The following is a 17,812-nucleotide window of genomic DNA, read 5'->3' on the forward strand; positions in this document are numbered from 1 at the left end:
AAGTACATTTTTGTTCTCCTAACAAACTCCAACAGCTAGAGGTGTCAGCCATGAGGTTGAGTTTTGAGGGCTGCTTCTGCTTTTCTCTCTGCCTGAATTCTTTCTTGTGTCCTCAAACCAATCTAATTTTGACTCTGCAGGTATATGGTTTTGGTGGGCAGGGGGGAGGTAGATGGATTACAATGAAAGTATTAAGTGTTATATTTATCTCATATTATTGTTTGTAGCAGTAATTTATTCATTTAACTTTTAATGCATTAAAAATAAAAACAAAACAACAAAGAAGGAAGACTTCAGGAATGATCTGACCTGAGTTTGTTTCATGGGGAAGCAAGAGGAAGGCCAATTACAAGTTGGGCATCCTGTGTTAACGGTACACATTTGTTATTTTTCTTGTTCGTCAGTGACAAGGAATGGGAAGTCTGGAAGTTCATCAGTATTTAAATCCTGAAGATTGCTACAGAGGCTGTGATTTGGCTGTCTGGACTGCTTGCTGCAAAGGTTGTGGGTTAAAGTTCTATTGTCATATGCTCTGATCATTATCCCTTATACATTCAGTTTCTCAGGAAGATAAATTAATCATTCTTTTATTCAGCTTCAAATATAGTTTCATTTTTTTATTCATGAAAAAATATTTCTGTGTGTCAGAAAAAAGGAGAAATTTCCATTATTTGGGGAAAATGTCCTAATTTTTTTCTAAAATGCTGTAGTCAACCCTCCATACAATATTTGAGCATTCATTCCATTCAATTGGCTGGGTTTACATTCTTGCAACGGTATTTAAAAGCAACATTGTCAAGTCTCCTCCCTCAGACCGCCCAATCTCCCCCCCACCACACACACAAAATAAACCCTTGTGGTTTTCATTAAAATTCTTTTTTGATCAACTTCTCAACAAGAGGAAAATGACAAAGGGGTTCAGAGAGGTGAGGGGATACCTGCTCAAGAAAAGTGGGTGGCGAGCAGACGTCAGTTAGTAGGCGGGGTGTGTCGAGCTCCAACTCTGGAGCTGGGAAGTTCACGTGACCTGCCAGTTGTGGTGCCCGCCCTTCTTCCCTTCGGTGTTGCCCGGGAGCCATCCGCTCCGGTCCGGTCTCCTAATTGTTGCTTCAGCTTCTTTCAGGTCAGCGTGAGGGCGTTGCACCCTGCTAACGGGACCCCAGGGTGGGTACCGACGAGGGGAAGGTTGGAGGTGGGGTTTGGGTGACGGGAAATTGGCCCGAGTGTAGATAGAGATGGCAGTGGGAAAACGTTGGCTGAGGGGGAGCAAGCAGCCTGTGGGCAGAGGGTAGAGAAGAGGAATACCCCAAGTATTCTTGCCGATTTCTAGGCACCTCCTCTGCCCTCCGTCCATTTTGGAGTCTGAGATGGTGGGCCGGTGAAGCGCCCCAGCAGTGAGATAGTGGAAATAACCACCCTCTACCATTCCGTACGTAGAGGAGAATATTGATCGCGAAGGTGGGAATGCAAGTTGTGTCCAAGGCAGAAGGACACGCAGACCCAAACGTAATTTGGAAAACATCGTAGTCTGGCGCCCGAGGCTTGAAAAGAAATGGCGGCTGGGGTGCGGGAGGGGGTAGTAGAGGGGAAGTTTGGGTGAGGAGGGCCTAGATTCAGGATAGGGACCCGAGTCCCTGTCAATTCACAGAGACCGCCTTCTCCGCCTCCGCGTCTCCTCTGCAGGTCTGTGCGTCTGTTGTTCCCAGCGCTCTGCGTGGCCTGAAGAGAGGAGCAACCCGCCCAGGATCCTTGCAGGTGATTGCGGGGGGTGGGGGGGGGAGCGGGCAGCACGGACTTGGATCCAGAAGGTGTGAGAGTGCAGAGGACATGGCCTCAGGTAGAGTGTGGGGCCTCACCGCCCACCCCCACAACATGGAAAACACGCACCTTGACACGCTGAAGCAGCGTGGAGAAGGTGGCAGGGCTTGCCAGGGAGTGGTTGGCTCGCTGTGGGGGAGGAATCTAGGGTAAGGGGTCTTCATAGGCACACTTGGAGGGCCGGGCTAGTTTAGGGGAACCCTCAAAAGGACAAGATGCAATGCCCTATGGACCTGCATCGTCGTCCCACCCCCATCCCCATCCTTCACTCTCCCAAGTATCCTCTTTGTCTTCTCTTCTCTCTACCTCCACTCCCAGGACAGGAGAGGGAGAGGAAATCGTGTCATGGAAGAACTTTACAGTGAAAATGAAGGAACACCTTCCAACAAAGGAAAGAGGGAAGATGAAGAGCCACAGGATGAGGAAAAGCCAGAAGAAGCCTGTACTCTGAAAGACAAGGAAATATTAGAAAACGAGGAAAAGACTGCAGATGAGGAAATGCTGAATGACAAGGAAAAGCCAGAGAGTGAGAGAACAGCAAAAGAGGAAGGAAAGCCAGAAAGCAAGAGAAAACCACAAGAGGAGAGAAAGCCAGAGAGTGAAACAAGGGCCGCAGGAAAGCGCCCCGCTGAGGATGACATACCCAGGAAAGCCAAAAGAAAAACCAACAAGGGGCTGGCTCATTACCTTAAAGAGTATAAAGAGTCCATACATGATATGAATTTCAGCAATGAGGATATGATAAGAGAATTTGACAGTATGGCTAAGGTGGAGGATGACATGAGAAAAAGCAGACAGAAATTAGGGAGGCTTTTGTGGATGCAAAGAAATTTAGAGGACCCCTTCTACCCAAGGGGCCCAAGGGAATTCAGGGGTGGCTGCAGGGCCCCACGAAGGGACCTTGAAGACATTCCTTATGTGTAGTATCCCTAGCGAACATTTGCCAGGTCCTGTGCTTTAATCTTTTACTAATACTTTCCTTTAGGCATCCCTCCTGTTACCAGCAGCGCTTTGACACATTCTATGTGTCAGTAGCAGACTTTCATTCACTGCATGGAAAAATGTTTATAGTTCCTTTGTAAATCTAAAAAAAACTTGCAGAACCCTATATATATGGCATCAACCCACTTATGTAAATCTACAAAGATATTTACATAGTAAACTATGTAGAGAAAACAACTTTAAAGTTGTATTCACTGAACAATTAACTGGTTATTTGTGGTGATTTTCTGTTCTTTTTTGTTTGTTCATCTGTCCACTGTCTCCTAAAAGAGATTAATGTTGTCATAAAATTAATAAAAGATAAAATCAGGGAAATAATACATAACTAATCAAAAAACTGTCCAGTAAACTTATAAAGGCAGTGGCGACATTAAAATTCTGTTATCAGGATGTAAAATAATAGATAAAAATTGTGTTACCTCTGGGACTCCATTCTGGAGCAATCTAATGGTTACTACATGTCCATTGTTGTAAAGGACTGTATTGTCATCTATGAAATGGGAATAAAACTTGTCTTCCAGGCTTGTGTACAAAATTAAATGAGGTATTGAGTATGTTGGACTGGCTCCTACCTTTTCTGCTGCACTAACAGAACCAATACTAACAGATACTTGGTGGAGAACTGAGGGAGGTCTCACAGGTCTCATCCATGTCCAGAATAAATCCAGACAACTAAAAGGTGAGTACCAGTGTCCCCTGGGTAGTGTCATGTCTCCTGGGTTTGTACCTCTTCTCATGGAAACTTAAACCTCCTTAAAGTCCCTTCTGCTGGTGGTGGGCTGGAAATGATTAACTAAAGCAACACGGTGTCCCAACAACAGGGTGGAGAATTCTTCTTTACCTACAACAGAGTCACCTTAACCCAGATGGGTACCCAATTGTCACTTGGGTCTTGATGCTTTATACAGTTCATATAAAACACTCCTTTCCATACTTTTTGTTGATTTAGTTGTCTCCTCAGGATTTAGATACTGGAGATTGAGCCAGGAAAACAAATCTGAGAGAGCAGATGCTGTGCTATTCTCATCTGGTAATCTCCTATCTGCTGACATTATTTTTCCCTTAGGAATTGTCTCCCAGGAAATTCCTGTTAAGCCCTACCTTACCATTTCAACAGATTGTTCTGCCTATGTAATTTTTTGCCCCCTGGATTTTCGTTAGCCTTTTATTTGCTTACAGTGTTTTTCAAATAACCTTTATTTTAGGACAGTTACAGATTTAGAGAATTATTGCAGTGGTAATATAGAGCTTCTATATATTCCATACCCAGTATCCCTACTCTTAACATCCTACATAAGTGTTTTGCATTTGTCATAACGAACCAATATTGACAAATTATTATTAACTGAAGTGTATTCTTCATTCAGATTTCCCCTGATTTCCTTTTTCTCTCCTAGAATCCCATCCAGGTTACCACATTATATTTAGTCATCATCTCTCCCATAGGCTCCTCTTGGCTGTGAGAATTTCTTAGACTACTTGTTTTTGATGACCTTCACACTTTTGAGAACAATGATCATGTATTCAATGTCCCACAGGTTGGATTTGCTTTATTTTCTTCTTGTGGTTATACAGGTGTTACATGTTTGGGGGAAAAAATCACAAAGGTAAAAATGTCATTCTCATTCCATCATATAAAGGGTACAAATTATTCAATATTATTTACCATTGTTGATGTTAAACTTGTTCACCTGGCTGAGGTAGTACTTGTCAGTTTTCTCCTTGGAAAAGTTGCTATATCATTTCTCCCTTTCCAAACTACTCTTTGGAATAGTCACTATTGGCAGCACACACTATGCTCCACCTCCTTGATAATAGTAGCTACAAAAATCATGTCTAATTCTAACACATAGGATATTTTACACTCCTTTATTTATCTATTCAGTTTATTTATATCAATATAGATGCATAAATATTTATTGTATCATTTGAATTATAATGCAGTACTATTTCACATTTTGTTGCTCAAATAGTTCCTGCTTTGACAATTGGGAGCTTTATCAGTTGGCTCCTGTATTCATTTGACATATTCCATCATTGTATTGTGTGGGGTTTTTGTTTTTAGTACTTTCTGGCACTAAAAGATGTTCCAGCCTTATCTTGCATATTTTCTGCCCTGTTCCTGGAATCAGCCATTTCTTCAAGAAGCCCTGGTAACTTTTGTTGGAGAATGGAATTTTAAAAGCAAGATCTAAACTAGGCACAATGATGCATGCTTGTAATCCCAGCTACTCAGAAGGCTGAGGCAGGAGAATCACAAGTTCAAGGCCAGCCTGGACAACTTAAGGAGACTCCCCCATCTCAAGATAAAGAATAGCAAGAACTGGGGATGTAATTCAGTGATAAAGTACCCCTGGGTTCAATCCCCATTACAGAAGAAAAATAAAAGCAAGGTATGAGTGTTTGGCATAACCATTGCTGTAGGGATATCATTGCTTCTAGGCTGTTTCTGTTAACAGAACAAGCAAATTTATATGTATATAGTAACCCATATGTGTGTGTGTGTGTGTGTGTGTGTGTATACCTTTATGTTTACACAGAAAATTTAAAATATTTCTCTATATAACCATCTGTGTTTATATAAATCTAAATATAAGTTTATAATGGTATTTCTACATCAATCCATTACTACATGGATCGTACTAAGCTCCTTTATCTTTAACCTTCCAGTTAAAGAAACCTGTCTCCTACTCTCCATCATGTTTTTTTTTAATTATTCAATTTCAGTATTCATGCATAACAGTTTCCAAATTGTTTCCCTTGTGGAAACAACTTTACCACCCAGAATAAAATGTTATGTATTGTTTCTTTTGCCTTTAGTCTTACAGATGCTACTCATTTCCAAATTTACATGTCAGTACATTATTCCCCAATTCCTTTCAGTGAGATTGTTGCATACATTTGTAAAACGTTTAGATTCTTTTGTCATATTCTACATTTGGGGGTTCCTATTATAAATGATCTTTATTTGTTCATTGCAGTATTGGGGATTGAACCCAGGGCCTCAGATATCCTAGGAAATCTCTACTGAAATATACATCCCAGCCCTTTTATTTTTTAATATTTTGAGGCAGGATTTTTCCAAGTTGCCCAGTCTGACCTCAAATTTGGGATCTTCCCACCTCAGCTTCCTAAGCAGCTGTGATTACAGATGTGAGCCCCACACTCATAAACGGTATTTTAAAATTTCAAATTCCAACTGTTTTTTTTTTTTTTTTTGGCTAGTATATAGGAAAGCAATTGACTTGTGTATTAACCTTTATCCTGGAAACTTGAAGCCGGGGGTTTGTCAGTTCTTTGGCATTTCCCATCATCTTCATAGAAACAGTTCTATTTCCTTCTGATCTATTTATATATGTTTTATTTCCAATTTTCTGATTACACTAGCTAGGAATTACAGTATTATGTTTAATTGGAGCAATGAAAAAGGACACCAATGCCTCCCTTATACCTAATTTTAAGTTGAAGAGCATCACTTTCTCACCATTAATTTTGATGTTAGACATAGTTTTTTGGAGATGTTTTTATCACATTGAGGAACCTCCTTTCTAATTCTATTTTGTTGAGTGTTATTATCATGAATCTGTATTGAATTTTGTCAAATGCTTTGTCTTCATCAAGTGATGTGGTCATATCTTTTTCATCTTTTATTCTATGATCATATTGTTTGATTTCCAAATGCCTAGCATAATTCTTATACATTTGAGTTGTCAGTATTTTGTTGAGGATTTTGCATCTGTTTTCATGAGACAGATTCATCTGTAGTTTTCCTTTTTTGTAATGTTTTATCTGGCTTGGGAATTAAAGAAATGCTTGCCTCAAAGAATGGCTCTTTCTGCTCCTATTTTATGTAAGAAATTGTGAAGAATTGGTATTATTTAATTCTTAAATGTTTGGTAGGTTTCATTGTTGAAACTTATGGTCCCAGCAATTTCTATTTTGGAAGGTTATTAATTATTGATTAAATTTATTTAATAGATAATAGTCTATTCAGGTGGTTTACTTATCCTTTTGTGAGTTTTGGTAATCTGTGTCTTTCAAGGAATTGGTGAACTTAATATGTGTTAACAAATGTATAAGCATAGAATTGTTCATAGTATTCCTTCATTATCCTCTTAATGTCCATGGAATCAGTAGTGATAACCCCAAATTTTTCTTTCTGATATAGTTATTTAGATTGTCTTCTTTTTTCTTGGATTGCCTGGGAAGAGATGTATCGATTTTACTAATCTTTCTAAAGAACGAGTTTTTTGTTTCATTGCTTTCCTCTATTGTTTTTCTATTTGCAATTTCATTGATTTCTCTAATTGTCATTATATCTTATATTACTCTTCGAACTCTACTTTCCTGAGGTGAAAGCTTTGGTTATTGATTTTAGATCCTTCTTCTTTTCTTGTATATCCATTTAAGCTAGAAATTATCCTGTAAGCACTGCTTTTGTTATATCCCACAAATTTGATATGTTTTAATTTAGTTCAGAATGCATTTACATTTCTCTTGGGAATTCTTTCACTCATACTATGAAGAAGTTTGTTTCATTTTCAGACATTAAATGTTACTGATTTTTAGTAACATTGAGAGCATACTTTCTTGATTTCCTTTCTTTTTAATTTCTTATGGTGTATTTTAGGGCCTAGAACATGGTCTCTCTTGGTGGCAAATGTTCTATGTAAGCTTGGTGGGGGAATAGTATTCTTCTGTTGGATGGAATATCCTATAAATGAGGCCAAGGGTCAATTAGATCAAGTTGATTGATAGTGTTGTTCAGATCAACTATATCCTTATTGATTTTCTGCCTACTTAATCTATCAGCTACTGACAGGGGGGTGTTGAAGTTGTCTACTCTAATAATGGATTTGTGTATATCTTTTCAGTTGTATCAGGTTTTGCTTCACATATTTTGATACTCTGTTAAGTGTATACATGTTTGGGATTATGATGTGTTGTTGGAGAATTAATCCCATTATGTAGTGTCCCTTTTTAACCCTAATATTTTTTGTTCTGATATCTTCTCATTCAAATATTATATAGGTACTCCAGTTTTCTTTTGAATGGTATAGTATGATATATCTTTCTCCATTACTTTATGTTTAACCTCCCAAGGTATTATATTTAAAGTGGGCTTCTTATAGACAACTTGTTGCTATTTGTTTTTAGTACTGTGATCAAATCCAGAGCCTTGAACATATTAGGAATGTGCTTTATTACCAGTGAGCTACACACCACACCAGCCCTTGGGTCTTGTTTATTTTTTATCTACATTGACTATTTCTGGTTTTAATTTGTATATCTAGACATTCTCATTGAAAGTGATTCTTAATATATCTGGATTAATATCAACCATGTTTATAAATGTTTTCTGTTACCAGACATTTCTTCATTTATCTTCTCTGGTTTTAATTTATTTTTTGGAGTACCTGGGATTGAACTCAGGGGCACTTGACCATTCAGCCACATCCCCAGCCCAATTTTTAAAAATATTTTATTTGTTAATTTATTTATTTTTTATTGTTTTTTTAATATATGACAGTGGAATGCATTATAATTCATATTGCACATATAGAGTACATTTTTTCATATCTCTGGTTGTATATAAAGTATATTCACACCAATATGTGTCTTCATACATGTATTTTGGATAGTGATGTCCATCACATTCTACCATCATTTCTAACCCCATACCCTCTCTCTTCCCCTCCCACCCCTCTGCCCTATCTAGAGTTCGTCTATTCCTCCTATGCCCCCCATCCGTACCCCACTATGAATCAGCCTCCTTACATCAGAGAAAACATTCAGCATTTGTTTTTTTGGGATTGACTAACTTCACTTAGGATTATCTTCTCCAATGCCATCCATTTACCTGCAAATGCCATGATTTTATTCTCTTTTATTGCTGAGTAATATTCCATTGTGTATGTATGCCACATTTTTTTTATCCATTCATCTACTGAAGGGCGTCTAGGTTTGTTCCACAGTTTAGCTATTGTGAATTGTGCTGCTATAAAGATTGATGTGGCTGTGTCCCTGTAGTATGCTGTTTTTAAGTCCTGTGGGTATAGACCGAGGATAGGGATAGCTGGGTCAAAGGGTGGTTCCATTCCCAGTTTTCCAAGGAATCTCCATACTGCTTTCCATATTGGCTACACAAATTTGCAGTCCCACCAGCAATGTATGAATGTATCTTTTTCCCCACATCCTTGGCAACACTTACTGTTGTTTGTGTTCTTAATAGCTGCCATTCTGACAGGAGTAAGATGAAATCTTAGAGTAGTTTTGATTTGCATTTCTCTAATTGCTAGAGATGATAAACATTTTCAAAATATGTTTATTTGTAGTTGAACAAGATACCTTTATTTTATTTACTCATTTATTTTTTTATGTGGTGCTGAGAATCAAATCCAGCGCCTCACATGTGCTAGGCAAGCACTCTACCGCTGAGCCACAGCTCCAGCCCCAAGATGATGAACATTTTTTTCATCTATTTGCTGATTGATTGTATATCCTCTTCTGAGAAGTGTCTGTTCAGCTGTTCAGGTCTTTGGCCCATTTATTGTTTAGGTTATGTGGTTTGTTTTTGTTTTTGGTGTTTAGCTTTTTGAGTTCTTTATATACCCTAGAGATTAGTGCTCTATCTTATGTGTGAGGGGTAAAGATTTGCTCCCCAAATCTAGGCTCTCTATTCACCTCACAGATTGTTTCTTTTGCTGAGAAGAAACTTTTTAGTTTGAGTCCATCCCATTTATTGATTCTTGATTTTAATTCTTGCTCCACAGGAGTCTTGTTAAGGAAGTTGGGGCCTAATCCCACATGATGGAGATTAGGGCCTACTTTTTCTTCTATTAGATGAAGGGTCTCTGGTTTAATTCCTAGGTCCTTTGTCTACTTTGAGTTTTGTGCATGGTAAGAGATATGAGTTTAATTTCATTTTGTTGCATATGGATTTCCAGTTTTCCCAGCACCATTTGTTGAAGAGGCTATCTTTTCTCCAATGTATGTTTTTGGCACCTTTGTCTAATGTAAGATAACTGTAATTTTGTGGGTTAGTCTCTGTGTCCTCTATTCTGTACTATTGGTCTACCAGTCTGTTTTGGTGCCAATACCATGCTGGTTTTGTTACTATTGCTCTGTAGTATAGTTTAAGGTCTGGTACACTGATGCCACCTGCTTCACTCTTCCTGCTAAGGATTGTTCTAGCTATTCTGGGTCTCTTATTTTTCCAGATAAATTTCATGATTACTTTTTCCTATTTCTATGAGAAATGCCATTGGGATTTTGATGGGAATTGCATTAAATCTGTACAGTGTTTTTGGTACTATGTTCATTTTGATAATATTAATTCTGCCCATCCAAGAGTAAGGTAGATCTTTCCATCTTCTAAGGTCTTCTTTGATTTCTGTCTTTAGGGTTCTGTAGTTTTCATTGTATAGATATTTCACCTCTTTCATTAAGTTGATTCCCATCCAGCCCAATTTTATATTTTATTTAGAGACAGAATCTCACTGAATTGCCTAGCACCTTGCTTTTGTTGAGGCTAGCTTTAAACTCATGATTCTCCTTCCTCAGCCTCCCAAGCCACTGGGGTTACAGGATTGTGCCATTGTGTCCAGTATTTGCCATGATTCTGTTTTGTCTCCTCTCTTGATATCTCAATTTTATTCCTTTAAAAAATGTTTTAGTGATTTCTCTAATAATACTCTTCTGTTTAATCTGCTTGTAGTTCAGTTGACTTAATATAGAGTACTTGTCATGTCATTCTTTTCATACTCTATAATCACTCAATTCATTGTTGCTATTATTTCTTTAGACAGTTATCTTTTATATCAATTAAGAATAAGAATAACAAAATGTTACTTTGCTTTCATTTACTCCGTTTCCAGTACTCTTCCATTCTTTATGTGCATCTAATCATTGACCAATATTCTTTTTCTTCTGCCCAAAGAAAAAAAATTTTAACATTTCTTGAAGGGCAACTTTGTTGGTATTGAATTTTATCAGTTTTTGTTTGGCTGAGGAAATCTTTATTTCCTCTTCACTTTTGAAGGATATTTTGCCAGATATAGAATTTTAGGTTGGTTTATTTTCTTTCAACTCTTTAAATATTTCACTCTACTCTTTTCTTCTAGAAATCTCATGATTTCTATAGCTAGATTTTTCTTTGGAGTCTTTATTGGAGTTTTCATCTCTCTGGCTATATTGCCTATCTATTCTTTTACGTTGTCTGCTTTTTTCATTAGTGCACGAATTATTTTAAATTCTTTGACTTATAATTTCAAACACTGTATCATATGTGAGTCTGGTTCTCATGTTGCTTTATCCCTTCAGATCTTTTTGTCTTATCTTTTGTAGTGTTTTATTATTTTGTCATTAAAATCAGATGTGTCATATCAGATAATAGGAACTGAGGTAAATAGGCCTCTAGTGGAAGGATTTATGTTAATCTGGCTAGGAGTTGGGTTTTGATTCCTTTTTGCTGTTGTTATAGGTGTTAGATTTTTCAGTGTTCTTGTTTCCCTTCTTGACTTTGGACTTTCCTAAGTAGTCTTCAGAGAGAGTCTGAGTCATTTGCAGCTTTTTCCATTGTAATTAATATTATTACACTAGACCCTTGATAATATGGTGGTAAGAGAAGAGATAAGGGGGGTATTCTATATACTTCCAATTAAACTTCCATCTTAATGGACTTATTTCTTTAACACAAGTTAAAGACCTTCACAAGGCTTTTTTTTAAAACATATCCTAATTTCATTTTAGATGATACAGAAAGTCAGAGGGCAATGGATTGGGGTAACTAACAGTCCACCACAGCTCCAAGAAAAGGCTCTCATAAAAATCATTCCCTTAGAGGGTACACATTTGTTATAAAGAAAGCTTTGAGGTACAGGGACAACACCCTCTTGAATTATACAGGCTTATCTTCAAGTGTACCAGGAATACCTTGGAGGCCACAGATATGGGTTTCAGTACCAACTGTGTCTTTTTTCCCTTCAAAATGGAGCCCAAAGTAGCTGACTCTTCCCCACCACCAAGTACACAACTCATAAACTGGTAATGCAGATATAAGAAAGATAGTAATGCACATAGAAAGAATAGCAATCAAGCTGTCTAATATCATGGATTATTGAGTCAAACCAAGTTCCAATACTATTTCTACATTGTTCTATGTATGTCCTTAGGAGAGTTTAGTACTTGAATTGCTTCAATCTTTATCATTTCAGATTTTTCTATCTGCTTGTTTTATTTTGTTTTGGGTGGTACTGGGGATTGAGGCCAGGGCCTTGCACATTCTAGGCAAGTGCCTTGCTACTGAGCTACATCCCCATCAATTGTTTTTTTTTTACATATTGATGGACCTTTATTTTCATTCATTTATTTATGTGGTGCTGAGAATCAAACCCAGTGCCTCACACATGCTAGGCAAGTGCTCTACTACTGAACCACAACCCCAACACCCCCATCCATTTTTAATATTATTTTTGAGACAACGTCCTGCTAATTTGCTCAGACTAACTATGAACATGCAACCTTCCTGCCTCAGCTTCCCTAGATATAGATGTGAACTATTACATCCAGCTTTGTTCTATCAATTATTGATAGACATATGTTAATATCTCATGATGGTTGTGGATTTATTTCTCCTCATAGTTCTGCAATTTTACATTTTATCATGAAGGCACACATTCAAAGTCACACATATACATAAAATATAGAGCTAAATTATTTATTACATAATGAAAACCTGGATTACAACCACTCATATCAAGAAATAAAATAACATTAACACCCCAGAGATACTACTGATATCCTCTCTCAATCATTCCAACTTCCCTCCCCACTAGAGATAATAATGATATTGAATTTTGTGTTAATCATTAATTTTCTTTATATTTTATGACTTAGGCAGTATAGTTTAGTTTTATCAATTGTTTAACTTCATATAATTGGAATTATGTAGCACATATTTTTATGGCTGGCATATTTTATTAAATAGCATGTGAATTGGACCAAATCTTTATGCCCTCTCCAAATTCATATGCTGAACTCCTAATTTCCAAGGTGATAGTGTTGGGAGACAGAGGCCTTTGGAGGGTGATTAGGTCATGAGAACATAGCCTCCATGAATGAGATTAGTGCCCTTATATTAAAAAAGGACCCCAGAGAGATCCCTTAAACTTCTGACACATAAGGTTACAGTAAAAAGAGTGTCATTTATAAGGAAGTATGTTCTCACCAGGTATCAAACCTGTTAGCCTCTGATCTTGCATTTCCCAGCTTCAAAAACTATGAGAAATTAATTTTGGTTGTTTATAAGCCACTCAGTCCAGGTATTTTATTATAGCAGCCCAAGCTAAAACACTACGCTTATGATATTAATCCATGTTTATGTTAAAATATTATGTTATTTTTCATTGATGTGTAGTGTACTGTTAGTAAAAATAACACAGTTTATACTATTATTTTACTCTTTATGGACATTTGGGTTATTTCCAGTTTTAAATTTTATAAATAATGATGACATGTACATTGTCATTTATGTATCTTGGTTTATGTGTGTGCATATTTCTGTTAGGAAGCTATTTATGAGTGGAGTTACATATTCAACTTTAATAGATGACATCAAACTTTTCCAAAGTGCTTGTATCAATTTACACTCTTATCAGCAGTAACGAATTCTCACTTTTCTATATTCTCATCATCACTTGTTATTTTAATTTCATTGATAAATAATGAAGTTGAACACATTTTCATATATTTTTGATGATTTGAGTATCTTCATTTTTCAATTTTTTTAGTTGCAGATGGACACAATACCTTTACTTTATTTATTTATTTTATGTGGTGCTGAGGATCAAACCCAGTGTTTCACATGTGCTAGGAAGCACTCTATCACTGAGCCACAAACCCAGCCCAGTACCTTCATTTGTGGGGATGGGGGGATAGTGGGGTGCTCTACCACTGAGCTACATCCCCCAGTACTTTTTTTTCTAGTACCAGGAATTGAACCCAGGGGCACTCAACCACTGAACCACATCCCCAGCCCTATTTTGTATTTTATTTAGAGACAGGGTCTCATTGAGTTGCTTAAGGCTTTGCCATTGCTGAGGCTGGCTTTAAACTTGTGATCCTCCTATCTCAGCCTCTTGAGCTGCTGGGATTACAGGCATGTGCCACGGAGTCCGGCTCCTTTTTATTTTTGGTTTTAAGACAGGATCTCACTAGGTTGCCCAGGCTGGCCTTGAACTGTGATCCTCCTGCCTCAGCCTACAGAGTAACTGGGATTCTGGTGTGCACCACCATGTCTGGCTGGATATCCTTAGTGATTATATTATTCTCATATGGTTTTTGTCCCATTATTGGCTTTTATATGTTTCCACATTGCTTTATAGCAGTTTTTAATGTATATATTTTATATCTGAGCTCTTTGTCAGTGAAATATATTGCAAATAGTTCACCCACTCTGTAGCATATTTTTTTTACTCTCTCAATGGTGTCATTTGACTAATGGAAAATCTTACCTCAGCCTAATCAGAGTTCTCATTTTTTTCTGTTATAATCAACACATTTGTGTCCAATTTAAAAAGTCTCTTCCTACTTCATAATTATGAAGATTGTTATATTTTTTTCTAGAGATTCATGTACAATTGACCAGAAGTGGGTTTCTGTGTATTGTATTGGTGTTCTCTCTCTAAAGATTTACATTCAGAAAGCTAGAGATACAGGAAAGCCATGGTGTAAGTTCTCAGCTCAAGCAATTAATCAAGAGAAGACCTCTCTAACTCAAGTTTTGTATTCTGTTCAGGTCTTTAATTGATTGGCTGAGACTCACCCACATTAAAGAAGGCAATCTATTTTAATTATTCGAATACTAATCTTATCCAGAACACCTCAAAATAATGTTTGCATAAACGTCTGAGCACCCTATAGCCCAGTCAAGTTAACACATAATATTACATAATATTAACTACACTGTGATGTGAGGCAGGAGTCAAGATTTATATTTTCCACATGAGCATATAGTTTACTCAGCATTATTTGTTAAATAGTTATCCTCTTCCCCAATTTTATTATAAATCAAAGATCCATAATGCATGAATATGTTTCTATTCCATTCTATTCTATGGTATCTATTCGATTCCATTGGTCTCTTTGGCTATCCTTGAATTAACATCACACTAAATTACTAGGACTTAATAATATGTATTGATATTTAGACTTTATATTAGTATTCATATTTGATGAACAAAATCTTTCCAAATTAGTTTTTTTCAATAATGTTTAGTCTATTCTTAACTTTTTGCATTTTTATATATACTTTAGAAACAGCTTATTAAGGTCCATGAAAGGCAGAAAGGATTAAAGGAGAGTAGGAAGGAAGAGTTTTATTTAGGATCGAATTAAACATATGATTAGTTAGTTAATAGAAAATGCCATTTTCTTAATATTGAGTTATCCAGTCCATGACTATGGTATATCTTCCATTTAGTTAGGCATTCCATTTTTCTCAGTAATGTTTTTTACCATATAAGTTTTGAATATCATGTACTGGATTTAAAAATTCTATTTTGCAATTATTTTGCTGATTAAGAACTGCAATTGTTATAAATAAAAAAAGAACTGCAATTGGTCTATCCTGGAGAATTTTCCTTGTACTAATGAAAAGAATACATATTCTGTAGCTGTGGAATGAAGTGTTCTGTAAATGTCTGCTAGATATGATTTAATTTAAATTTTTTTCGGTTGATTTTCTGCCCGGATGATCTGTTCATTGTTGAAACTGGGGTGTTAAAGTCCCTAAATTTTATTGTATTAGAATCTAACTCTCCTTGTAGATCTAATAATATTGCTTTGTGTATTTGGGTGCTCCAGTGTTGGGCACATATATATTTAACAATGGCTATATTGTCTGGATGAATTTCTCTCTTTTTCATTTCTCTTTTGTCTCTTTTACAATTTTTGACCTAAAGTCTATTTCATCTGTTGTAAGTATAGCCACTCCTGCTCACATTTGGTGTCTGTTGGCATAGAATATCTATTTCCATCTATTTGCTTTCAGTCTATTTGTGTGTGTAACAGTGAAATGAGTTTCTTATAGGCAGCAAATAATTGGGTCCTTGTTTTCTTCTTCTTTTTTTTATATCCACTCATCTATCTTTTAATTAGGGGATTTAATTCCTTTTTACATTCAAGGATATTATTTTCGTGTAAGAACTAACTCTTGTGAAGAGAGAACCTAGAGAATGGAAGAAAATTTTTGCCACCCACACCTCAGAGCATTAATCTCTAGGATATACAAAAAACTCAAAACATTAACACCAAAAAAACCCCACAAATAACCCAATCAATAAATGAGGAAAGGAACTGAACAAGCACTTTATAGAAGGAAAAATATGATTGGCCAACACATATATGAAAAAATGTTCAACATCTCTAGTCAATTAGAGAAACGCAAATTAAAACTACACTGAGATTTCATCTTACTCCAGTCAGAATGGCAATTATCAATAATACAAGTAACATTAAATGTTGGCAAGGATGTGTAGGAAAAGCAACACTCATATATTGCTGGTGGGACTGCAAATTGGTGCAACCACTATGGAAAGCAGTATGGAGTTTCCTCAGAAAACTTGGAATGGAAGCACCATTTGACCCAGTTATCCCACTCCTAGGTTTATACCCAAAGGACATAAAATCAGCATAACACAGTGACATAGACACATCAATGTTTATAGCAGCTCAATTCACAATAGCTAAATTATTGAACCAGCCTAGGTGCACTTCAACAGATGAATGGATAAAGAAAGTGTGGTATATACACACAATGAAATATTACTCAGCCATAGAGAAGAATAAAATTGGGCTGGGGTTGTGGCTCAGTGGTAGAGCACTCGCCTCGCACGTGCAAGACCCTGGGTTGGATCCTCAGCACCACATAAAAATAAATAAGTGAAATAAAGGTATTGTGTCCAACTACAACTAAAAATATTTTAAAAAGAACAAAATTATGGCATTTGCCAGTAAAGGGATAAACTGGAGACTATCATGCTAAGTGAACTAAGCCGGTCCCTAAAACACAAAGGCTGAATGTTCTCTCTCATATGTGGATGCTAACTCACAATAAGGGGAGTAGGAAAGAATAGAAGTACTTTGGATTAGACAAAGGAGAATTAAGGGAAGGAAGGGGAATGGGAATAGGAAAGATAGTAGAATGAATTGGATATTACTTTCCTATGTGCATATATGAATATGTGACCCATGTAATTCCACATCATGTACAACCAGAAGAATGGGAAGTTATACTCCATATATGTATAATGTGTCAAAATACATTCTACTGTCATGTATAACTAATAAGCACAAATTTTAAAAAAGAATTTACTCCTGTAATTTTGTTAATTATTTTCTGATTATTTTGTATATCCTTTATTCTTTTCTTCCCCATTTTTGTGTTTTGGTGGTTTTCTTGAGTGATAAGATTTGATTTCTTTCTCTGTTTGTCCCATTTGAGGTGATGAATATGCTAAATACACTGACCAAATAGTGCATACATATTTTCAAAGCATTGCTTTGTGTCCTACAAATTTGTACAATAATAATATGACAATTAAAATTTAAAAGACAGAAAGAGTATTTAAGTATTCAATGACTCTTAAAGAAGAAAGAATAGATTCTGTTGAAATTAGTTTTGTAGTCTCCTTTTTACTTTTTCCAATTATTTGAAAACAAACTAATCCTTTTTTATCCCCTGATTGGATTGTGTTATACTTAATTATTAGATATTGGCATTGGCCATGCAATGTATAGGTTATGGAGCATTGAAAAATAGCTAATATTTCCTGTTGGCACTCTCTAATGACCTAAATGTGTCAATTTTTGTAATAATCCTATGAGATAGATTATGTTATTGTTTTCATTATAAATTGAGGGAACTGAGGTGCAGAAAGACTTTAGGCACCTTGTTCAAGGTCAAATCATTATTACATGGCAGAGCCAGGAT

The 17,812-nt window shown here is 36.4% G+C and overlaps 1 protein-coding gene across 4 annotated transcripts; it reads left to right on the plus strand.

Annotated features, from left to right (window-relative positions):
* The first annotated feature begins 1,022 nt into the window (after positions 1 to 1,022).
* Tceal4 (transcription elongation factor A like 4) lies at positions 1,023 to 3,374 on the plus strand. Of its 4 annotated transcripts, none has more exons than XM_027932270.3 (4): positions 1,043 to 1,123; positions 1,331 to 1,429; positions 1,684 to 1,755; positions 2,137 to 3,374. In XM_027932270.3, exon 4 carries the CDS (start codon positions 2,164 to 2,166, stop codon positions 2,740 to 2,742), a length of 579 nt encoding a protein of 192 aa, XP_027788071.1. In that variant the 5' UTR covers positions 1,043 to 1,123; positions 1,331 to 1,429; positions 1,684 to 1,755; positions 2,137 to 2,163; the 3' UTR covers positions 2,743 to 3,374. The 4 variants fall into 4 exon arrangements, with proteins under 4 accessions (XP_027788061.1, XP_027788071.1, XP_027788100.1 ...); XM_027932299.3 differs by having other exon boundaries at positions 2,142 to 3,374; XM_027932260.3 differs by lacking the exon at positions 1,331 to 1,429 and having other exon boundaries at positions 1,023 to 1,123.
* Positions 3,375 to 17,812: the final 14,438 nt, after the last annotated feature.

Source organism: Marmota flaviventris, chromosome X (genome assembly GCF_047511675.1).
Source record: "Marmota flaviventris isolate mMarFla1 chromosome X, mMarFla1.hap1, whole genome shotgun sequence".
Lineage (NCBI taxonomy): Eukaryota > Metazoa > Chordata > Mammalia > Rodentia > Sciuridae > Marmota > Marmota flaviventris.

Coding starts and splice junctions, on each gene's coding strand:
- Tceal4 (XM_027932260.3), top strand. CDS start 2,164: ATGGAAGAACTTTACAGTGAAAATGAAGGAACACCTTCCAACAAAGGA.